This window comes from Manis javanica, chromosome 8, assembly GCF_040802235.1.
Source record: "Manis javanica isolate MJ-LG chromosome 8, MJ_LKY, whole genome shotgun sequence".
Classification (NCBI taxonomy): Eukaryota; Metazoa; Chordata; class Mammalia; order Pholidota; family Manidae; genus Manis; species Manis javanica.
This window is the reverse complement of record NC_133163.1, coordinates 112,444,498-112,469,152: the sequence shown is the minus strand read 5'-3', so window position 1 is coordinate 112,469,152 and position 24,655 is coordinate 112,444,498. Positions and strand designations below refer to the sequence as shown.

At 41.2% G+C, this 24,655-nt stretch overlaps 1 protein-coding gene and 1 pseudogene across 1 annotated transcript; both read right to left on the bottom strand.

The window, feature by feature from the left end:
• Positions 1-1,077: 1,077 nt before the first annotated feature.
• LOC140850659 (transmembrane and coiled-coil domain-containing protein 5A-like) lies at positions 1,078-15,142 on the bottom strand. The gene is made up of 11 exons (XM_073241712.1): positions 15,108-15,142; positions 13,952-14,101; positions 13,402-13,522; positions 12,974-13,024; positions 12,191-12,262; positions 9,430-9,486; positions 8,917-8,976; positions 8,435-8,499; positions 7,318-7,372; positions 5,439-5,479; positions 1,078-2,013 (listed from the first exon to the last, which is right to left on the bottom strand). The coding sequence occupies exons 1-11, from the start codon at positions 15,140-15,142 to the stop codon at positions 1,815-1,817; spliced, it is 906 nt and encodes a 301-aa protein (XP_073097813.1). The 3' UTR covers positions 1,078-1,814.
• Positions 4,935-5,047, bottom strand: LOC118972485 (small nucleolar RNA U13; annotated as a pseudogene).
• Positions 15,143-24,655: the final 9,513 nt, after the last annotated feature.

Sequence of the window (24,655 nt, the reverse complement as noted above, 5' to 3'; positions counted from 1 at the left end):
TTCTGCTTCTCAGTATTATAAAATTAAAGGAAGCACAGTCAATGGCTGCAGTGAAGTAGTCATGTAGAAGAGAACAGCAGTTCACTGTCGGATCAGCCTCGTTTCCTTCCTTTTTTTCCTTCCTTCCTTCCTTCCTTCCTTCCTCCCTTCCCTGCTCCCCCCTCCATCATCATCATCTTTTTAATGAAACCATGTAAAGTTGCCAGAATGTCCGTCTACGGGAATAATGTCACATAGAGGAAAATGGTTTTTTTGCTAACTCACTTTACATTCTGGGAACAACTGTTTTTGCTGGTTCTCTCCACTCTCTGAATTCTTATTCTCAGTTTTGTATTCTGGGTGTGACCCTGAATGATATAGTCAACATTTACCTTTACTTTAACCAACAACAAGGGCAGTTATGGACCTCAAGATGTTATTAGGGATATGTGTCCTTCCTAATAACTTTTGAACTGTTTTCTCAGCATTATTTCACTTAGCTAGAGCAGAGAAAACATAGTGATGAACAATAAACGATGCATGAAAGGAAAAATTTTTTTGTTTCCTTCAGTGATCTGAAATCAAAATGTGTAAAAATACTTTTTCTTTCATAATTCTAAGTCTCCAATTCATGAGGGCAGAGGAGTGGATTTCTTGCTCTATCATGTGGCAGGACAGTGGTACATGGGAGCTGGCCATACCTTATCCTCCCCTTGTGCCAAGAACGAAATCTGGTTTAATGAAGCACCTACTAAGGCCACACCTACTGGGCAGAAACTGCCAGATTCTACAGGACCCTAGAAGGCCTCTGCCACTCAGTGTGGGAATAAGCCACGCGAGCAGTGCTGCTCTTTGAGGTGGTGGAGGGTGTTTCCATTTAGGGTGCCAGGTAAAAACTCAGTGACTTGTACGGTCAGACAATGCTTATTTGCACATTACTCTAGTAATTGCCAGGAGAAAAGGATTTTGTTTTCTCTGAGGCCTGAGGTGAAGAAAGAATTTACTCATTCTTGGCAATTTACCAGACTAAGAAAGTTGCTTAATTTTTTTTTTCCATTTGGTTCCTTCTGTTTGAAATATTTATCTGTGGTCCCAAGCTGCCTTTAAGCCTTTCATTAAAGGATGACTTTGCTGACACATGATCAGCCTATTATGGGACAGGGATAGGCAATTGACCTCAGCCAATACAGACTCTTTGGTATTTCCTGCTGTAGCTATTGGAAAAGAGTGATTGTGCTGAAGTTGCTAATCTGGTAGTATAGGATTTAGGTTATTGGCAGAAGATTGCCACTTAAAGGAGCAATGCCCATTCAGGGAAAGGAGGGAGAGAGATGAAGCCCTGAGGACACTGGTGAAACTTCTGGATTCAGCCATGCCTGAAACCTCATATTTTTAGTTCCATAGGCAATATCTTTTTTTTAATTTTGCTGTAATTTGGAAGTTAGTTTAAGTTAAGGTCACTTGCCGCTGTAGAGTTCTAATTATCAGTAGTGAGCCATCTGCATTGCAGAGGTCCAGTCTCTTACATTTTTAAGATTAACTAGAAGTATTGATGGACTCTAACTTTGTTTAGCATCGGTGACATTATTCTGAAAATGGTCTACTTTGTTTACTATTTCATACTATTTAGCTTATCCTATAGCCACTGAAATCTATTGACAGAGCTGTTGACTGGGCAAGGTTGATCTTGGAAAGGCAACATGGGAGGAAAGGTAATCCGTAGGCAAACCTCAAGGGAAAAACTGAAGAAAACATCTTCCCTCTACAAGTTCCACCATCTCCTAGTGCACACAGTCACGTACCACTTGCCTTCTTTTTCCAAGGATGTTTGGGGGTTAGTGGGGCAACAAGTCCTCAGTCCGAAGTGTGAGGGACGCAGAGAGGAAGCTCCTTAGCCTCCACAAGGTGCTCCTGCTCAGTATCCTGGGTAGTATGTCGATGAGGAGATCTGGATTTATGAAGCTTATGTGGAAAAACAGGTAGCCCAGCAGTGTGATGAAAAATAGGGTTATGAAAAAGAGAAATAGAAAAATCCTGAAAAGAGAAAGCCAAGAAACTGTTAGCCAGATGTTAGACAACCAGGAACAGACCAGTAAGTCATACCTAAATGCACACCTGGTTCCTTCTTGATATTCAAATGTCTCCCACTAAATCTTGTCTCCGTTCCCAGCAACCCCTTGTAAATGTGGTCCTTCCCTAGTGCTGGCTTGCTAGTTACTGTCTTCCATCACTGTGTTTTATTTTCTTTTAGTATTTATCATTATCTGAAATTATCTTGTGAAGTAGTCACACTGATTTATACCCCACTAGCAGAGTATACATTTCTGTGGGTCTACACCCTCTCCAACACTTACCGTCAGATTTTTAAAGTTTCACTAATCAAATGGGTGTAAAGTAATTTCTCCTTATGGACTTGATTTGTATTTCCCTGAGGAACAGTGATGCTGAATATCTGTGCATAGGTTTATTGGTCTTCTGTGTTCCTTTTGCCCATTTATCTACTAGGTTGTTTGAGCTTTTCTTACTAAATGGTAAAAATTCTTTATATGTTCTTGATATGAATCCTTTTCCATGTGTACTTTGAGTAACTTCCCTCTACTTTCTAACTCTCACTTGCTCAATTGAAAAGTTAACAATTTTTAATCAAGGCTAGTTTATCAACCTTTCCTTTAGTTAGAATCAATCCTTTTTATGTCGTGTTAAAAATCCATGCCCCATACCAAGGTCTGAAAGATACTTCTATCTTCATTGAGAGTTTGTAGCATTTAAAAAATATGTTCACAAATTCTTTGATACTCCTCTCATTATGAGATTTCCCTTCATTGGGATGTGGACTGGACTTAATGGCTCATTTCTAAAGAATACAATATTGTGGAAGTGACGTGACAGTGTGTGACTTCCTAGACTAGGTACTAAAGACACTACAGCTTCTTCCTTATTCTCAGGAGAAAACCAGCTGTCATATTGGGAGGCTTCACAACCAGCCCTGTGGAGACGTCCATGTGATGAGGAACTGAGAGATCTCTGCCAAAATCCAGCAAAAAAGCCAGTGTGAAATAGGTCCTGTAGCACCAGCCAAGCCTTCTAATTACTGTAACTTTGGCCAACATCTTATCTGTAGCCTCACAACAGACCCTGAGCTAGAAGTACCCAGCTAAATGACTCCAAGATTCCTGACTCACAGAAACTATGGGATGATGGATGTTTATTACTTGAAACTAGTAAGTTTTTGGGTAATTTGTTAGGTGGGAATAGATAACTCATGCTGAATTTTAAAGATTCCTTTCTTTCTTTTTGTGGACATTTAAGTCTTTAACACATTGGGCTTGCTTTCTATATATGCTGAATGTTAGTGATCTGATACCATTTTTTGTCTTATTTGGATAACGTTTGTCCCTACCATATTTTTGAACAATTCTTCCTTTCCCCTATGACATATAATTATTGTTACATATCAAAGGTCTAAATGTGCACTGTTTCTAAGCTTTTTTTTTGTTCCATTTCATTGTTCAGTTTTCCTAGTCTGGTCCCAATAGCACACTATCATAATTATTGTAGCTTCATAGTAAGTTCTGATATCTGAAATGGCATATTCCCCACCTCTTACTTTTCTTTAAAATTTCCAGGTTATCTCTGACCCTTTACTCCTCCAAATATAGTATATTTTAGAATCATTTCATTCAATTGCATGAAACATCTTTTGGGGAGTTTGATTGGAATTGAATTGACTATTTCTCCACTGGAGACAACTGATATATTTCTGGTATTAAGGCTTCCTATCCATGATCATGGTATTTCTGTTCTTTCATTCATGATACTTTTAATATTTCTTAATACATTTCTCTAAATTTCCCTATGGTGGTCTTGATTTCTTCTTTAAATGATGAATTTTTTTGCCCTTGTTGTGTTACTATGATATGCACGAGCAAACCTCCACTGTTTCCTTCCTACATTAACCTTATCCGGCTGTTCTGGGCTGCCTCCAGCCCCAGGACAAATTCATTACCACTTGCACTCAGTAGTCAGAGAGAACCCCTTCCCCACCAGTTCTCTGAAGTTTTTCTCTAGAGTTGATCTTAGAGCCCGGATCCAGGATCCATTCTAGTCAAGTATCTTAGAATTAGAATCAGAAGCCCTTTACAAACCTCCTTCCTCCTTCCTACAAATCTCCTTGAAGCTGGATACAATATTCATAAGGAGGTTGTGGGTGACATTCCCAGGGAAAATCTTAGGAATAACCAACTTTTTAATCTCTTGAGTTAACAACCAGCCTACCCGTGCCTCACAGAATGGTCGAGTAAAACAAGAGGAAAGGTGTTTGTAGTTTGGTGATCTAAACTTGTACATTCTCCTCCAGATTACCAACTGAAGGCAGACAGCCCTTGGGAGTCCACATGGGCGAATCCATGCTGGGCACTGGTGTTAAAAGTATAGGTGAAGGCAGTTGTAGGATTTCTAGGAAAAATTCTACTAGTTGTTCCAGAACACTATATTTAGGGACACCAAAATATGTAGTACTTCATTTACCTTGTATGAAGGGATATCCCCCTTAAGCCAATATTCTAGACCATTGGAAATTACCTTTAAACACCAATAATTTTATGTTAATCATTTTGATGGAACTCTTTCTAAATCATATTTTATACCACTTTGAATATATGTTTCTCTATGCCTTCTTAAACAGATTATATTGAACATAATTTGACCTTTTCTTGAAAATGCAAGGACTTCATGAAAACAGATCTTTGCTGTCACAGTGATTCCTTCAGAACTAATATGCACTCAGTTGTTTGAATCTTGAGTTCTTAGGCTAACAAATATTTTTGAGCAATTATGATGTGCTGGATACTGTTAGGTGCTTTATCTTTTTTTCACAATCATTTTCTCTTTTATCTGTTATTAGGCAGCAGTATATTGCATTTAGAAGTTCTCTCCCTATGTATGTATATATTTTTCATCTCAGTGGTAAAGAGTTGACATTGTAACAAGGTTTGAGGGAGGCATGTGTCATACAATAGGGTGAAAACCCAATCACTATGCTTATGAACCCCATTTCTAATCTACTGATTCTACTGGGGATCCAGACACATCAAATGAATTCTGATTGTTAAGGGAAGAGGGAGGAAATGTGAGATTTGCCTCATGTCTTTTAGGTGATAACATTCCCATTTGTGATTACTGCTCGGCTGTTGGCTGCTAATACTGGAAAATGAGATTAGTAATTGCCTTTCGGCAAGAAGTCATAGCATTAGAACTGAGAAATGTGGTCACTGATGACACTAGTTTGTTGACTCTGTGTGTGTGTGTGTGTGTGTGTGTGTGTGTGTGTGTGTGTGTGTGTGTGTGTGTGTGTGTGTGTGAGAATGTGTGAATGTGTATACAAGGTTCTCCTTGTCGTCTGCAGGATGGCTAGTAGATCTCCCAGTGTTCAGGAAGTTTGCTCAAAGATATTTACTTGCCTTTTACAGAGCCATATTCCCTTCTTTTGGAGAGAATTGTCCTGGGAGAAGAAGAAAGGACATTGATAAATAAGCAGTTTCATCACTGTCAAGTAATATTCAGTGAGCCATTAGTTATATGTTATGTTTAGATACCATACAAATTTTTTTCATAAACATAAACAGATGAAATTTTCAAAGACAGTGTATATACATATATATTCATATATATGTATGTGCATTATTTATATATACATACACACACACACACACACACACACACACACATATATATATATATATATACACACACTTAGATATTTCTATATACTTTTGTATCACCTCCTTATATATACTGATAGGAGTAAAGGAAGGCATAGAAACGTAACGTCTGTTGCCCAAGGTTATACAGCTAGTAAGTGATAGGGCCGGGCCTGAAGCCTGGACCTCTGCGAATCCACATTCTGGGCTCTCATAACTCTTTGCTTACCTTCAGCTCAGCCAGCAACCCTTAGAGGAATGAACAAGCTATGGACACCACAGAAATATATTCTGAGATAAGTTTTAGAATGTATAAAAATGGAAAGGTGAAGATATATCCTGAATTTCTGTGACATTTCTTTTACAAAATATTTCCTTAGTTATTTCATTTTCCTTTTAACTTCCTTGGGAGATAAAAAGATGGAGGAATTAAGATCCTATTTTAAAATTGTGTAAATAAGGCTCATAGAATTGGAATCAGGAGAAACTGTGTGTTTTACACATTTGGTTCTATAGCTTGAGTCCGATGAGGTGAAGCGCCCTCTGATCAGCGCTCAGGGAGCATCTCTGTAAGGGACGGCTCAGACTCAGGGCTCGGGACCATCATGGGACTCTGGTAACCCTGATGAACACGCTCTGTTTTTCCTCTGATGGGTAGTCAGATGAATACTTTGATGAACCATTGGGGGTAGATGAGGGGACATATCAGAAAGTATGCTAAGCCTCGTCCTAGAGAGGGGGGGTCCAGTTAATTTCAGGGTCCAGTTAATTTTTTTGCTGAGTGGAATATGCAAGAGAGGGGCCAGAATAACTTGCTCAGGACCATTGGAGTCATGGTCACTGTGGGCATGTGTGACATATACCCGAACATCTAGATGACCCCAGGGACAATGGTGTATTATTAATGTTTGCTTTTTGGGAAAAGAAGACTTCTTTTTTTTCTGAGGTTATCAAGACCATATATTTCATGCCAAAAAATTTCTGGTGAATGTCAGTCAACCTTGCCTCTTAAACCAATATGCATTACAAAAATAAAGTTAAATAAAAGTTTATCTTTTAGTCCTGTGAACTTGCTCCGCAAAAATGCAAAACAGGCAAAGAGCCGTGATGCTCTGCATCCAATTCGATGTCCTTCTGACCTTTACATATGTGCTGGTGACATCACGATGTTAAATATGAGTAGTCTTGGAGCTTTGTCATAAAGAAGTGATGACTTCTTATGTTAACTCATGGGGCATCTCTGATCAGATAGTGACAGATAACCCTGGTGCTTTGTGTTTGAAAGATTCGGGACCATGTTGGGATCACCTGGAAAGAGTTCTGTGATTGCAGGAGGTGGGCGGTGTGGTATATGTGTCATATATTAGCCTCTTCTCTGTAGAGTATTATACCCTCAGTTAATGTTCCTTCTTGCTTGCATTCTGAACCTTCTGAGGTCTTAGACTAGTTTCTACGAGGATATGTCATTTACATGTTTTCTTTGTTTCAGGTTTTAGGTTGGAATGCTTTGAAATTACATCTAGTACTCATCTTAGAAAATGCACATGGGAAGATTTGTGTATGTTTCGTGGCTTATAGTGTTTTGAAAACTCTGACAGGCAGTGGCACTGAGTGAGAGGACACAGGGTGGAACACTCACCTTATTATTTTGGCTGTTGTATTTTTTTGCAGAGCTCATGCTCAAGACTTTTGATCTAGGGGGAAATGAATGAGATAGGGGTTGAATAAAGTACACTCAAATATTCATACTACATAATGATTATTTAAAAAGTTTTACATTCTAAAGCTGTGCTGTCCACTATGGAAGTCAGTGGCTACATGTACCTGTGAACATTAAAATTAATTAAAATAAAAAAAAAAATCAGTTCCTCAGTCACACTACCATGTTTCAGGTACTCAGTAGGTGGCAACTGGCTACTATTGGATGGCACAAAGTTTTACTGGGCAGCTCTGTTCTAGAAACTGAGCTTAGCACTGAAGCCATACTTCAGAATTCCAAGAGCAGGTACCCTGTGGCCCTCCCAGGCCGCAATGCATACCAGGGCTGTTTAGAGGCGCTATGAAGTTTGGGTCTCTTTACCTCGATCCCAAGATTCTAAAATATTTAATAAATATAAGTACTTCTTGACTAAGTTAAGATGTAACTTCTAAAAAGGGGCCAAGAAATGGGAGTGAGATTTTTTACTTTGTTTTCTCACCATTTCAATTCTAGACAAACTCAGAAAGGAGGGGCTTTTGTCTTACCATTTCTAACCTCTAATGGTCACAGTTTAGTAGTTAATATAGCGTACAGTTTGAGTTTTGTAATATGATGGCCTTCGTGTGTCTAGAGGTTAGTTTCATACCTATCTTATATGGCTTAGTCTCTATGTTTTTGGGGAAATGAGGGTGGTATTAGTTTAAAGGGCTTTTCTGTGAAAGTAGGAATGTCCTACTCATCAGAGTGCCTGACCACCAGCCCTTTTAAAATCAGATGTTCCTGCCCTTAATATAAACCTGAATAATTGAACATGTGATAGAAGCATGAAGGGAGATATGTTTCTATGGTTTTTTAAGAAGGATGGAACAAGGACCTCCTTTTTGATGTTGGTGTGGTTTAGTGGGAGTCAAACAATCGCTAACAGAAGGGAGAGAGATGTGGTGTTGGGGCTCACTCAGTCCCACGTAGGAATTGGTCAGAGGAATGTTTGCTCTGACCGAGGCTGAGCTGGAGTTACCACTAAAACCAAGAAGTTCCTTTTTTTGTCAAAACTCACACTTCTCTCTCAAGGAGCCGCATCTCTGCTTCTTCTTCTGTTTTCCTCCAAGTTTCCTGGTACTTCTTCCCAGAGAAATAAAAGAAGCCGCAGTTACTAATTAGAAGCCTTACACTTCTTCTAATCATAAGAAGCATGTATTATTACGTGGTAATATGAATGCTTGGTCTCCTTCTCCAGCCCCGACACCCACCACCACTCCTGGTCACTCGCTGTACTTCCTACCTTCCCGGCAGGTCCCTGGGTATTTGGCGTCATGAAAGGAAAAGTGCTCATTATGAATTTAAGAGCACAGAGGTCAGGAGACCAGGGCTGTAACGGAATGATATTGGTGGTGGGTTGTCAGGGACCCAAAGTCTCTTTGTAATGCCACTTTGAAGAGTTAATCTTGTCCTAGAAAGTGTTCTTGGAAAAGCCTGGTTTCATATTATCCTGTCTGTACCTTACAAACCCTTTTGTGTCCCATTACCGAGAAACTGTACCTTAATGCAGAAGACCTGATCTTTGCAGAGCTGGGCCACATGTGCATAGTCTTCCATTATCTGGGAAACCAAAATTCAGTCTTAAATTTCTTTCAGGAAATTTCTCTAAGAACAAGAGTATACTTGTTTCCTCCTAAATCCCAGACCCTAAATGTAGTTTTCTAATTGTTCTAAATATGTTTTTGCTGTATATATGAACTCGTTTTTTTTTTTAGGATAGATAAGCTTTATTTTGGGGGGGATTTTATTTTGGGACAGTTGGGAGAAGAATAGATACTAATTTGTTGAATATACTGATATGGAACATATCCTGTAAAAATTATTGAAGAGAAGGAAACCTAGGAGACTGCATTCATCTTCCTTTCCTTCATCCCCTCCCCAACCCCATAATGGTTCTGGATCTGGAGCCTTATTATGTGTAACTCAGTCATTTGCAGAATGTATTGCATCGTCTAACTGAACATCAACTTTTCCTTCCTCTGGGAGAAGTAATACTGAAATTACTACCATCACCTTGGCCAGTTCCTTCTCTTGGTCGGCACAGGAAGCTTCCAGCTGTTGTAACTTAACCTACAGAAAGGGAAGGAGATGGATAACTCAAGGTGCAAGCAGGATTCCATTCTGAAATGCTGTCTCAAAGGTTACCTGACAGGTGGTTGACATGCATCAGGTATGATGTCAGATGTCTTTTTAATGGGGGAGAGTCCAACCATGCAGCGTCCTTCTGGTGAACCTGCCCTTCTACACTCCCAAGCCCTTAGCATTCATCAGGGCTCCACTCACGCTTAAACTACAATTCTTAGCTTCCTTCCTTCTTAGCTATTTCTCTTAGGGAAAACATCGATCTTGAAAAACTTCACTCTTCTTTTTCCTTTTATATGCTTACTGCTCACTCCTTTTTTGCTCCCCATATTCCCTGTTCCTTCTTTTCCTTCCTTATTTGATGAAATCCTATGCTATATTGGTCACTACGTTGGAGTGATGGGCAGAAGGCCACGAGAGTAGAAAGGGTACAGCGGTGAACAGGATTGAGAGTCAGAGTCTCTGCCTCTCAGAGCTGACATTCTAGTTGGGGACATGAACAGATAAGTCAACATGATAATGATAAATGCTATGAAAGAAATACAAACAGAGAAATGTAGTGATAGCGATGGCATGAGAGCTATCATAGCTGAAGTCCTGTCTGATGAGATGATACTGGGTTGAAATCTAAATGGTAAATATTAGCCAAATGGAGATCTGGAAGAAATACGCCCCATGCAGGGTTGCAGCAAGAGCCAAGACTGTGAAAGAGCACATATTTAGTGTGTATGTGGAAGTTATGTGGCTGGAGCATGGGGACACACCTGGGAAGGAGAAGATGAGGTGGGGAAAGGTTGACCTGGGTGAGATTATGTAGGGCCTTGTGGCTTCTAGAGTTTGGTTCCGTATTTTAATTGCAGTGAGAAGCCAGGTGTGAACTCGAAGTAGTAAGGACATAATCTGATTTGTGTTTTTAAAGAATAAGTCTTTTCTATGTGTGAAAAGTAGACTAAGGGTAAGAGCAGAAGCAGGAAGACCAAGAGGCTGATTTGGCATCCAGGCAAGGGCTGATGGTGGCTTGCAGAAGGGTAATGTAGCCGAGGAATAGATGTGCTCGGGGGATATTCCCTCGTTAGAGCAGACAAGCCTGCGTTTTTCCTTCCTTCCACTTTTAGCTCTACTGTTCCCACTTTGATCTAGTACCATTGTTTCACATCTGAAGACTTCTAACAGTTCCTTTCCTCTTCAGTCAATTATACCCAGGGCCAGAGAGCCAGATGTGCTAAGGGCTGTATCTTGAGGACGGTGGTCTGAGACACAAAGAGGCGCAGCAGGCCTACCATTAAACTGATGAGCTGATTGCCAGGATGTAAGAACAGAAGCAAGAGATGCTATGGATTTCATAGAATTAGAGAAATCACTTGAGAATTCTACAGCGCATGTAGGCAAATGGGAGTAATCTAAAGGGTCAGTAATGCTTTAGAGTTCTTTGGAGGTGGGCTAATAGCTTCTGGGAAAATAATGGCCATTGTTGTGACAATACCTGGAACTACCTATAGTCTTCCTGCTCAGCTGAGGTGACACAGCATCACCAGACTTAAAGCCTTGCCATGGGCTCTGCTGGGCTGCTGTCAAGAAAACTTGTTTTGAGCAGAAGGAAGCCAATGCACTTAGTTATACGGCAAGGCTAGTCAAGGGGCTTCATAAGCCTTTCTAACCAGAGCCCCAAGTTTATCCTGAAGCACATGCAGGCTCCACATTTCTTCCTTTCCAGATACATTTCCTGGGCAGGCATGGCCAAGCAAGCTGTTTGGGTGGCTTTGGACTTCCTGTTTTGTGTGTGTTTTTTTTGTGGCCATCAGTACTAACTTGGCTGACAGGAAATAGGGAATTCTCTATTTTTCACTTTGTATTTCTATTTTCAGTGTGTCCATATCTGCAGGGCCTCCACAGACGTAGTATGGGCTTAAGTGTGAGCTTAAGAAGCTAAAGAGAAATAAGGCAGGGGAAGATGGGATTCTACAGAAAATATCAAGTAAGAATTGTACCTGCTTTCTGAATAAAAAAATAAGTCCACCTTTTTGCATCTTTGATCAGATGGATTGTGGTTGTGCCCAGGTTTTTATCTTTGGAACACAATTAGAGAAATGCTAAGCAATGTATGATGATGCACTCAGCAGGTAGAGGTCACTAAATATTAGGGTGATAAATTGAATGAATCCTTTTCTGGATGGGAGTCAGTGATAGAGTGTGTAAATTACCTAGCACACAGTAGATTTGACAAATCCTAGCTCTGCTCTATGAATTCATACATTTGCCTCAGCTAGACTTTTAAATAATCACGTTAAATATGTGACATTTCAAGGTTTTACTCTTCAAAAAAAGGAGAGTTAAAAATGCACAATTTCATTCAGTTTTTCAAACTGAGGCTGGAAGGGGCTGATTAAATTGCCCAACTTCATATACCTCACTAAGTGCTGGGACCAGGATATAAACTAGGGACTTCAGTGTTATATATGCATTGTGCAATTGTGTTCTGCTCTTCCTAAAGGAAGAGAAACAAAATATATGGCTTCAGAGTGAAATTCCTTACCAAGGGCAGAAAAGAATTCAGTACTCAGTAGTCTAGGCTTAAGTCTGACATGGGCTAAAACTACAAAGAATTTATCCCAGTTTTGATAGTTGTTTCCACCTAAAAGCTTGCTTCCTGGTTATGTAACCCAAACCCACTCAAGATTGCTTTTTCGTTTACCTTTGAGTCTTCTAGTGGTCCCTTTAGATGGCCTTGTTCACACTTGGTTTCCTTTTGCGATTTCCTTGTAAGCTATGATTTTAAATAAATACATATTTCAAATAAAAATACATCAAATAAAAAATTCTAGAAGACAAGCACACTGTTTGGTGTGTAGAACCAATAACATGGCCTTGGTAAAGCTGCCAGGAGATTGTCCCTTAATGGATACTTGGTGCCCTTGGAATCATCTTTATTCTACCTCCGTCTTCTTCTCACTAGTGTCGGCCACCAAAGCTAGGGTCTGCACAAGCAGGAGGACTTCCCTGAACCCTGTGCCATTCCAGGCTACAGAGGGCTGCAGGCAGGGGTCAGAAAGTAGGGCGATCATAGGAAACCTGCTGTATTTTGAGCAGGAGTTGAGGTAGAGTGAATGCCTGGATAAGGAAAGGGGAAGCCCTTGGGATTTAAGTATTTTTAAAAGTCTGTTGAAAATAAAATTAACCTTTCACCTTCCGACAAAGTGTCAGTGGATTCCATTTTCTTGTGATAGAATGAAAAACCCATGGGATCACCAAATAGCCCAAATGTCGCACCCACTGCCTTCACCTCATGCTTGCAGGGGAAGTCCATGGCATTCAGGTACGAGGCTCAGCCTCAGGAGAGTGGGGCAGGGGTAGAACCCGCCCCCCAGCACAAACTTTTCTGACACGTGGGATCCTCTATGATCATTTTCCCTCCCTTGTGTCTTTGACAGCTGGAGCCGCTGCGGGGAACGTGGGGAAAACTAGAGCCCCAACCCACCTTTTTTTGAAGGTCTCTTATACCGTGCACCAGAGTCTCATTTTTCCTTTCCTGTTGAGAGAAAGAAGCAGAGCATAGGTGCGGAGCTCCCTGCTGCCACCCACCTTTATTCAGCTGATTGTTCTCCCTTTCACCTGGTGCTGTTTCCCTGCAGTAACTCTACCTCACTGCTACTGTCAGGTAGAGGACCTGTGGTTTGATTTCCACATATGTATGTGTATACCAACTCACCAGGATAGACATGCCCACATGCAGGGCTTCCCAATATTGAATATTACCAAAGATACTGTGCCACTGACACATATTTTACCATGACTTTTGACTATTCTTTGCATGTAGAAAAGAGACGACTAGCTTATCTGATGACTAATGAGAGACAAGCTGAGGAATAAAACCTATCAGATGGCTCTTCCCAGCTCCTTGCTTACAAGTCTGGCGATTTCATCTTCCTGTTCTTGCAAAGTTCTTTCCCTTTCCACGGTGGTACTGTTCTCCTTCTCCCACTCATCATCTTTCAGGTCTTCAGTCTGAGTGATCTCACTTTCCAGCCTGAATGACACAAGCACATAGTGTGAGGAACAGACAGCTTCAGAACTGGAAAAACACATCTATCAGTTTTAAGGGTTCCTTCAGGGTCAGTAAATATGGCTCTCAAGTTGGAAGCCCATTTTTCCTGGGTCCTTACCATCATAATCACTTCAAAGGCAGCAAAAAAAATCACTTCAACGTTTGACCTGAGTCCTGAGTCAAACACCCTAGTGTTCTTTCAGCTCAGGTGAATATCATCCAGTCTTTTAAGAATCTCTTTGAAACTTGCTGTAATTCCGGGTTTGAGCCACAGAAAATGCCAAAGAATGAAGAAGGAACTGCTGCATAAGATAGAGGTCTCTAGAGCAAGTGGGAAAATTCAGGTTTGTCTCTTCTCCTCTATCCCATCCCTTGGATTGGGAACTTCCCTCAAGAAAACCCAGCACTCACCTCTGTATTTCTTCTTCTTTCTTGTGGATTTGGAGAAGAAGTTCCTGATTTGCCTCATCTGTGATTTGCAGGTCTCTTTCAAGGTCTGTGTTCAGACTTTCTAGGTTCCTATTTGACTGGGTCAGTCTTAAGATCTCCAGCTCCTCTGACCTATAGATTCAGCCCACGAAAGGAACAAGGGCCAGTTATCTCAGGGTCAGGGATCTTTGGGCCAGAATGGGTATCTAGGAGACCTGTGATTCAGCAACCTGGCTGTTTCTGGGAGCACACCTTTCCTTTTTCATAGGAAATTGTATTTCTTAATCATGCCCTTACAGTTTGTTTCAGTAATTCTGAACTCCGTGAGCAAGAGGATTTTCCCAGGCTTTCTTGATCAAAGTGCTCAGTGTAATAGTGCACCTCCTCCCTGGTTCCAGGAGAAGATTGTTTCCTTAATAGCCTCTTGTATTGGAGAGAATGGTTTCTCAGGCATATGGTGCACAAAATCTGCTCATGAAATACACTTCCATTGAGTATTTTCATCCAGGCACCTGGCACATCACTTAGAGTTGGTTCCTGCCTTATGCCGCAAGAGCTCTCCACGAGCAGATGGGGCTTCTGTTTCTCCCTCCCTCCTCCCATCTCAAAACTTCTCCATTGTCTGCTACAAAGCTTGAGAATCTACCATGGGAGTCACTCCACTGAGTACACACAGATATGATCCAGGCATTCACTTTCAAGAATACAAACATCTTTTTTGAAGTAAATGTGAATGTAATAATGGTAACACCTCAGTGGTTTAGAAAGGGTACCTGGCAAATGGGAAGCTCTCAGTAACTTTTCCTTTTTGTTGTGTGTCAGTTAATTGGTTTCTCTTTGAAACTATAAACTGGGGATAAAGTGTGAGGGAGAGGTGTTTTGTTTTGAGTGGGAATGAGGGATGATTTTGGCAAAGTAAGTCCTTCCTTGGAAGGGCTGAGTGGATGCAGGATTTATAACAGTTGTCACTTCAGGAGGACATGGAGTGCTTGGGGTGGTGTCAGCAGGGGGTTGGATAGACAGGAGCGTAGGAGGGAGTGGGGATGGGGTTGGGGGGGGAGATGAGGGAAGTCATGCAGAGCAGACCTGCTTCACACCTTGGTCCTTGGATGTGGCTTTCAATAATCATGATACTTACTCGTTATCTAGCTGATCCTCCTCGGGTTCTTCCATTGTAGATTCCCTGAAATACCAGCAGAGATGCATTGGATGAATTGGGGAAATGTGTCCATTTGTGAAACACAGAGTAACTAGCCAAGAGTCCCTAAGTATATGGACAAAATTAAGTCAAGTGATTTCCTCCCTCCAACCCCCCAGGTTTTGGCCATGACAAAACCCAGCCCTTTGATTCTTCTGTCCCTCAGGTAAGGATCTGACTGTAGTATGTGTCCTCAGTACATAAGGATACAGTGAGGATACAGGGATGAATGCTGGAAAATTCAGCCGGGACTCTGTGTGTCCTTCTAGTGGGTACATGCAGAAGAGATGGTTCTCTAGAACAAGAGCCCTTTCAAACTTTGCTCCAGGTAATTAGAATCAATAAAGGTCATCCAATGGTCATTTCGTCTTAAGTCCCTTTTTGCTCTGTGGTCATCCATTCCCAGCTGCTTTCCTTAAGGCCCCCTGGGCATGAGTGTAGGTGCATGACCGCCCTGAAAAGTGATCTTTCTGGCCTCTAGCCAGGACTCTGTAAGGATCGTCAGATATTAAGATCTTCAGTATTAAATAGAGCTCAGAAAAACCAAGCAGAAATAGATAATTTGTTTCATTCTGTACCTTAGTTCCCTTTTTATCTCCAATTCTTCAGTAAACTCTGTCCCCCTTCTGTAAATGGCTTCCTGATTCTACCTTAGTCGCTCAGCTTCTGTAGTCTAATCCTTCCCCACTGGAACCAACCAGTAGAGTGTCAGACCCTTCCAAAGGGTCAGGACTCTGCTATTGACATAGGATGGGTGGGGCAACATGTCACAGTGGAGGGGGTCACAATGGTCATTCATGCAGAGTTCCAAGGCTATGTGGGTATATGAGGAGATGGTTCTCTAGAACAAAGGCCCTTTCTAACTTTGCTCCAGGTAATTAGAATCAATAAAGGTCATCCATTCCTCTTAAGTCCCTTTTTGCTCTGTGCCCAGCTGCTTTCCTTAAGGCCCCATCGACATGAGTGTAGGTGCATGACCGCCCTGAAAAGTGATCTTTCTGGCCTCTAGCCAGGACTCTGTAAGGATCGTCAGATATTAAGATCTTCAGTATTAAATAGAGCTCAGAAAAACCAAGCAGAAATAGATAATTTGTTTCCTTCTGTACCTTAGTTCCCTTTTTATCTCCAATTCTTCAGTAAACTCTGTCCCCCTTCTGTAAATGGCTTCCTGATTCTACCTTAGTCGCTCAGTTTCTGAAGTCTAATCCTTCCCCACTGGAACCAACCAGTAGAGTGTCAGAACCTTCCAAAGGGTCAGGACTCTGCTACTGACATAGGATGGGTGGGGCAGCATGTCACAGTGGGGTGGGTGACAGCCGGGGGTTGGATAGATGGGTGTGTAGGAGGAAGGGAGGGGGGAGATGAGGGAAGTCATGCAGAGTAGACCTGCTTCACACCTTGGTCCTTGGATGTAGCTTTGCATAATCGTGATACTTACTCGTGATCTAGCTGATCCTCCTCGGGTTCTTCCAATGTAGATTCCCTAAAATACCAGCAGAGATGCATTGGATGAATTGGGGATATGTGTCCATTTGTGAAACACAGAGTAACTAGCCAAGAGTCCCAAAGGATAGGGACAAAATTAAGTCAAGTGATTTCCTCCCACCAACCCCACAGGCTTTGGCCATGACAAAACCCAGCCCTTTGATTCTTCTGTCCCTGATCTGACTGTACCTCAGGTAAGGATACAGTGAGGATACAGGGATAATGCTGGAAAATTCAGTATGTGTCCTTCTAGTGGGTACATGCGGAGATGGTTCTCTAGAACAAGAACCCTTTCAAACTTTGCTCCAGGTAATTAGAATCAATAAAGGTCATCCCTTCCTCTTAAGTCCCTTTTTGCTCTGTGCCCAGCTGCTTTCCTTAAGGCCCCATGGGCATGAGTGTAGGTGCATGACCGCCCTGAAAAGTAATCTTTCTGACCTCTAGCCGGGACTCTGTAAGAATCTTCAGATTTTAAGATCTTTAGTATTAAATAGGGCTCAGAAAAACCAAGCAGAAGTAGATAATTTGGTTCATTCTGTACCTTAGATTCCTTTTTTCTCCAATTCATCAGTAAACTCTGTCCCCCTTCTGTAAATGGCTTCCTGATTCTACCTTAGTCGCTCAGCTTCTGAAGTCTAATCCTTCCCCACTGGAACCAACCAGTAGAGTGTCAGAACCTTCCAAAGGGTCAGGACTCTGCTACTGACATAGGATGGGTGGGGCAACATGTCACAGTGGGGTGGGTGACAATGGTCATTCATGCAGAGTTCCAAGGCTAGATGGATGGCCGAGTTTGGTGGTAGTCAGTTCAGTGGTTGTGATTCCTGGGTAGTATGAAGGGGTAGTCCCTGTGTTTTATTTTTCTCGCAGATTGAGCTTCCTCTCTGCCCGAGTGTGGCTATGGGAACCTGGGTCCTAAGGCATCAGTCTGATCCCATAACCGCTCATTCATCTGACACACACTGAAACATCAGAAGAGCGCTTATGGATGCCAGGCACTGTTCTAAGCATGAGGGAGACAGAGTGAACAGAACAGCCCAAACACCTGCCATCACGGAGTTTACATTACAGGGTGTGCATGTGAGGGCAGGAGGGATAGCACAACGCAATAAATGAGTACATTTATTTTATTTGGTATGATGAAAAAGAAGAATGCTATGAAGAAACATAGGTGAAGGGGGTGAGAGAAATTCAGTGAGTCCTGTTTATGTGGGAGGGAATTGAAGTTTTAAATAGGGTGGTGGAGAGAACGCACTGAGCATTGCCAGACCCAGAAGTGTGGTGTAGATGTGTCAAGAGGCCTAATCAATGGGAAGGAAACCTTAGGTTCTGCTGAGGTGAAGACAGAATCCTCAGGCCTCACGGCCAAGGGCAGTAGCAGACAAGGCCCATGGCCACCAGAAGCATGGACCAGCACGCAGCCGAAGGGCCAGCAGGCCCAGGGCACCAGGAGGAGGCGTGAGGACGCAAAGCTCCTCCTTTGCTGCTTTGAGGATACATAGCTTTTCCTGCAGCTGCCACTATTCTGGGGAAAAAGAGAACTCTGGAGAGGGAGAATCTGTCCAAAATACTGAGAAATTGCCCATAGAGATTTTTAACTGGGAAAAGTCCATGATATCTCGAGTTGGCCCCATTGTATTTTCTGCCAACTGCAGTCAGAGCAGGGAGAGGGGAAGATAAAATCAATTGCACTATGTAAAGAATGTGTTCCTGCATACATGAGTCTGTACACTTTGGCCACCTTCTGTACAATTTGTAACTTTTCACATAAGTCAAGGAAACCTGGGAAGTTTTGAATCTCTACTTCAGGACTGTATTGAGTTGATTTGTGGACCAGAGTGACTTCTTAACATACTGTAGTTTCTAACAAACTATTTGTACAATTAACGGCCTCTGCTGACCCCCATTACCGTCTCCCTTTATGAAGCTGTACACAGAAGAGTAATTAAGTAGCAATTCAAGCCAATTGCCTCTCCCAGGATTTAATGGTAGTGAGAGTTCATTATATAGCTTTTCCAGGAAATGCCCTGGACCAAGGTTATCGTAGCTACTAATGGATTGGATAGGGACTTTCACTGGGATAAAAATAAAGCTCTGTCTCCTTCCTGGGGAGCTTTTCTCCTGGAGGGGCTACCAAAGGAAAATCTGTAGGGGCTACAGAACCCCAAAGCTTGGGACCTTGTAGGGGCGAGGACAACAGACTGCTATTAGTGAAAATTGCTAAGTCAAGGTAGAAACAGGGCCTTGGGGGCAAATAAAGGTCCTTGATGTAAGCACTGCTGCTATTCGAGAGGTGGCTTGATTAACACCCAGTGCAGCATTAGAGCAGCTGTTTTCACCTTGTAACATTTTCAAGCCGTGCTGGGCTCTGTGCAGAAGAGTCACTGAGACACATCAGACTGTGCTGCTGCATTGTGGCTGCGAACTCCGGCCTTGGCATGGCAGTCTGTTGTGAAAACATCCCCTCGTCTTCCAGGCTGGGCACTCAGTATCTGTTTGCCTGGCCCTCTCCCTGCTGCTGTGAGGGGGCAGGCCAGGTGCCTGAGCCCTGGACACGGCTGCCTGGGCCCAGGCCCTTCCTGCTGACTCACCTGTCGTTGCACTTCCGCAGATTCTGCTTGTGTATGTTTATAGATGAGCCTGGTTTTGAGGCTCATAACTACGCAAGACTCTAGAACGTCATTGTAGATCACTGTTTTTTGAATACAGAATCAAATACATGATTTTCCTTATGTCCTTACTTATTTTTAGTTACTATTTTTGTGCAATCTTTAGGCTCATAAAACCTCTTTGAATTCCCTTTTAAAATACTCAGAATAGCTTTCTCAAAAGCAGAAATTTGAAGTGGACTGAAATGTTAAGAAAAATAAGGAATGTACCATTAGTTCCTTCTGCCATTATTTAATATCCAATAAACAACTATGGTAGTTTGAACTGGCTAAATGTGTATGTATTTTCTTTTATAATTCATTGTATTGCTGTTATAATAGCATAAATTATTTAAAAAATGAAAACTCAACAAGAATCTAACCTCAGCAAAACCCTGTATTTTTACAAGTTTTCTTCTATTTTTCCTATTGACAAACCATCTTTTGTAGTTATCATAGAATAGATAATACTGTTGTTTGCCTTCTCACTTAATATTTTTCATAAACATTTTCCAGGTTTTTACATACCATATATCATTTCAATCAGCACACGAAATTCTGCTAAGTTGATAATCTTCATAATTTGCCCCTCCACAGCCTTCTCACCTGTTTGTCTGTGTACATACCTGTCTCCCCTGGAGTGCCAGGAGAGTGCCCTGTGTTAATGTTCTAAGGCTGCTGTAACAAAGTGCTACACACTGGGTGGCTTAAACAACAGAAGTTTATTTCCTTACAGTTTTGGAGGCTATGAGGCAAGGTGCTGGCAAAGCTGGTTTACCCTGAGGCCCCTTTCCTTGGCTTGCAGATGGCCGTGTTCTCCCCTGTGTCCTCACGAGGCGTCCCTGTGTGGGTCTGTGTCCTTATTTCCTCTTCTTAAAATGACACCGTCATAGAAATTGGGGATCAACAGAGGTGAGGCTTAGAACCTCACCCCACTGTTTTGAGAGAAATCTTCTGCATCCGTGGATGTTTTGTTGCCCTTGTCTAGCTTGGATCAATGCTTAGTCTATAGGCACAGACCTGATCATCTACATTTGCCCTCTTACAGCACTAAATTATGTTTTCTACCTTTATCTTGCATCTACCTACCACTTCAGCATTTTATTAAAATAATAATAATAATAATAATAAGGGAGAAATGTGGGATTCACATATAAATCAAGTATAAAAATCAAACGAAAAAAAAATGACACCGTCATAGAGGATTAGGGCCCTCCTTCATGACCTCATTTTAAATTAATTACCTCTTTAAAGACCTTATCTCCAAATACAGTCACATTCTGAGGTACTAGGAATGAGGACTGCAGTATAGGAATTTTAGTGGGACACAACTCAGCCTACAAGAGGTATTCAACAAATGTTTACCTGTGATGAGCATTCAGGCTATTCCCCCACCCTTCCCCCAAGTAGAAGGACTTCAAAGAATAGATTTATATAGTCATTACATTTTTTAGATACAACCAAACTGTCAGATATGTATTTATATTTTTACCATTTTTGGATGTCTTTTAATATATCAGCTTTTAATTTTACATGTGAGGAAAATAAAGACGAGAGACAATAAATGTTTTGCCGCTATTATGTTTCCATTTGGAATGGAGGCTCAAGGTTTTTTTTTTTTCACAATTTATTCGTTCCTTTATTTCCTGGAACCTCAATGCACACTTGCTTATCTTTTTTGTTTGTTTGTTTTTATTTTGTTACCATTAATCTATAATTACATGCAGAACATTATGTTTACTAGGCTCCCCCATTCACCATGTCCCCCCCACAATCCCCATTACTGTCATTGTCCATCAGCTTAGTAAGAAGCTGTAGAATCACTACTTGTCTTCTCTGTGTTGTATAGCCGTCCCCATGCTCCCCACACATATTATTCATACTAATTGTAATGCCCCCTTTCTTTTTCCCCTGCCCTTATGAGGCTCAAGTTTCTATCATGAATTTTTTTCCCTACTGGAAATTATGCATAGAATACTTTCCCCTCTCATATTATTTATTGTCTCTTTGGCTCATAAAGGCAATATTAAACCTTCTTGGTGAACAATTTCTGCCAAACTTGCCATTGAGAGGTTTTTAATTTTTTTGTTAAGGTATTATTGATATACACTCTTTTAAAGGTTTCACGTGATAAAACAATGTGGTTATTACATTCACCCATATTATCGTGTCCCCCATGTACCCCATTGCAGTCACTGCCCATCAGTGTAGTAAGATGCCACAGAGTCACTACTTGTCTTCTCTGTGCTCAGCTGTCTTCTTCATGATCCCCCCTATGCCATGTGTGCCAATCATAATACCGCTCAATCCCCTTTTCCCCCATTCCCACCCACCCTTCCTCACTCCTCCCCTTGGTTACCACTAGTCCCTGCTTGGAATCTGTAAGTCCGTTGCTGTTTTGTTCCTTCAGTTTTGCTTTGTTGTTATACCCCACAAATGAGGGAAATCATTTGGTACTTGTCATTCTCCGCCTGGCTTATTTCACTGAGCATAATGTCCTCCAGCTCCATCCATGTTGTTGCAAATGGTAGGATTTGTTTCTTTCTTATGGCTGAATAGTATTCCATTGTGTATATGTAGCACCTCTTGTTTATCCATTCATCTACTGATGGCCTCTTAGGTTGCTTCCATTTCTTGGCTATTGCAAATAGTGCTGCAATAAACATAGGGGTGCATCTGTCTTTTTGAAACTGAGAAATTATATTCTTTGGGTAAATTCCTAGGAGTGGAATTCCTGGATCAAATGGCATTTCTGTATTTAGTTTCTTGAGGAACCTCCATATTGCTTTTCTCAATGGTTGAACTAGCTTACATTCCCACCAGCAGTGTAGGAGGGTTCCCCTTTCTCCGCATCCTCACCAGCATTCGTTGTTCTTAGTCTTTTTGGTGCTGGCCATCCTAACTGGTGTGAGGTGATATCTCATTGTGGTTTTCGTTTGCATTTTTCCCTGATGATTAGTGATGTGGAGCATCTTTTCATGTGCCTGTTGGCCCATCTGAATTTCTTCTTTGGAGAAGTGTCTTTTCAGATCCTCTGCACATTTTTAAAGCAGGTTATTTGCTTTTTGGGTGTTGGGGCATGTGAGTTCTTTATATATTATGGAAAAATTTCTTTATTTTGAAGAGCTTCACCCAGTAACTACTGACATGCACCTATGCTTGCTGGACATATAGTGTTTTCCCACCTCTGCAGTGACACAGGCAAATAATTCAGTGACTTTTATGCATTTAGAAATAGTAGCCAAGTAGAAATAGTAGACGAGTTTCAGAATGAAAGTATTTTCCCTGAATGAAGTATTTCTTAACAGCTCCCTTAAATATTATTTGGCTATTTCTAAAACTACCTGTACTTCCTCTCCTTTCTTCTTTTTACTTCTTACTTGGAAAATTCAAGTCTACAGAAAAGTTGCAAAGATGATACAACAAATACTTGTATAACCTTCAGTGAGAGTCACTGACTGTTAAACTTCCAGCACATTCTCTATATATATGCTCACCTACATATGCATACATACATGTCTAAATATTTTTTTGAACCATTTGCGAGTAAGTTCTGGATATCATAACTCTTCATCCCCAAATACTTCAGCATATAACTCTTAAGAACAATGATATTCTTTTATGTAACTACAATAATGATTAAATTCAGAAAATTTAATATTAATGTAATACAATAATTCATATTCTTTAATAAAAGTTTAGCAATTGCTCTGATATCCTCTAAAGTAAGCTTTCTTTTTCTCAATCCTGTATCCAATTCAAGATCACACATCTTACTTACTTTTCATTTTCTTTAATTCCTTTTACTCTGCAAGTGTTCCTCAGGTTTGTTTTCATGACTCTGACGTTTTTGAAGTTTACAGGCCAGGGTTTTGTAACATGTCCCTCAGTTTGGATTAGTGTAACTGCTTTCTCCTGATTAGATGCAGTTTATGAATTCTGTTCAGAAATACCACAGAAATAGTGCATTCTTCTCGGTGCACCATATGGGGAGCACATGATGTCAGTTGTCTCATTATTGGTGATATTAACTTTGATCATTTAGTTAAGGTATTTCCAGATCTCTCAACTATAAAGGGATCCTTTTCTTTTTGTAATTAATAAATAACTGACAGGGAAGGACTTGAGACTGTATAACTATCCTGCTTCCCAACAAAATTTCACCTGATGATTTTAGCATCTGCTGAGGATTTTTTTGCCAAAATCATTTATTAGTATAATAGTTACAAAATGGTGATTTTTCTTCCCTATCATTTCTTCTACACTTGTTGACATGAAGAAGAGCTTTCTTTTCCCTCTTTCTTATCTCTTATTTACTTATTTGTAATTATGTGTGTATTTATAAGTATCAATGTGAGCTGATAGGTTCTTTGGAAAGTCAACGTTATAATCTTTTACAGTTACCATTCATTCTGATGCCCACATTGCCCTGATTTGTCCAGTAGTAACCCTTTTACTGTGGCTCCTGGTTTTGTTTTATGTCTATCAGTTTTAAAAAATTAATTGAGGTATTTTCTATGAATTAAACTTTTTAAAAACTCCCTCATTTTCTGGCCCCACAGAATGTTCTAGGCTCAACTTGCATTTCCTGCTGTGGCCCTGGAGTCCACCATTTCTTAAAGGAACCAGTGTTGCTTTATATGCATTGTGGAGAATAGCTTTTAGAAACCAAGATTTGGGTGCTGCAGTGGTAGAGAATGTATTTTAGAAAAATACCGTAGCACTGAGCAGGTGGTGTGCAGGCAGCTGGCCAGGGAGCTCCAGGCCTTCTCCCTCCCTCCTTGTCTTTCCCAGGTAGGGCTCTCAGGCCTTAGGGTCCTCGCACCCACCAGCACTTGCTTCCTTGAGCCCCGCTGGCTGGAGAAAGCTCAACCGCAAAAATGATGGCCTATCTTTTCATGGCCTCCTGCTCTCTTCTGCTGCCTCCTGGGAATTGCAGTCCCTTGGGTTCCCCTTGGGTGAACCTGACAGCTTGTCCTGCTGTGGAACTTCCCAACCTTCCCTACATCCAAAAATTCACCTCCCACCTTCCCCCTGGCCCATTTTCCAATATTTTCCATTCCTTGGAAACAGGAATAAGAAGATTTGGACTCAAACTCTAGCTCTCTACCTGTGTGACTGGAAGTCAATGTTTTGGGGCCTCGGTTTCCTCATCTTTAAAATGGAGGAATAATCTTTAATACCATAAGATACATTAAAATGAAAGTGCTTTGTGAACCATAACACATCCATAACAATGTAAGAGACATTATTATTATAAACTAAATACTCGGATGTTTTAATAACTTAATGAGTTAATGCTCCCAAGTTATCAAGGCAGCCTGGTGAACCGGGAATCACTTTGAAGCCAGAGAG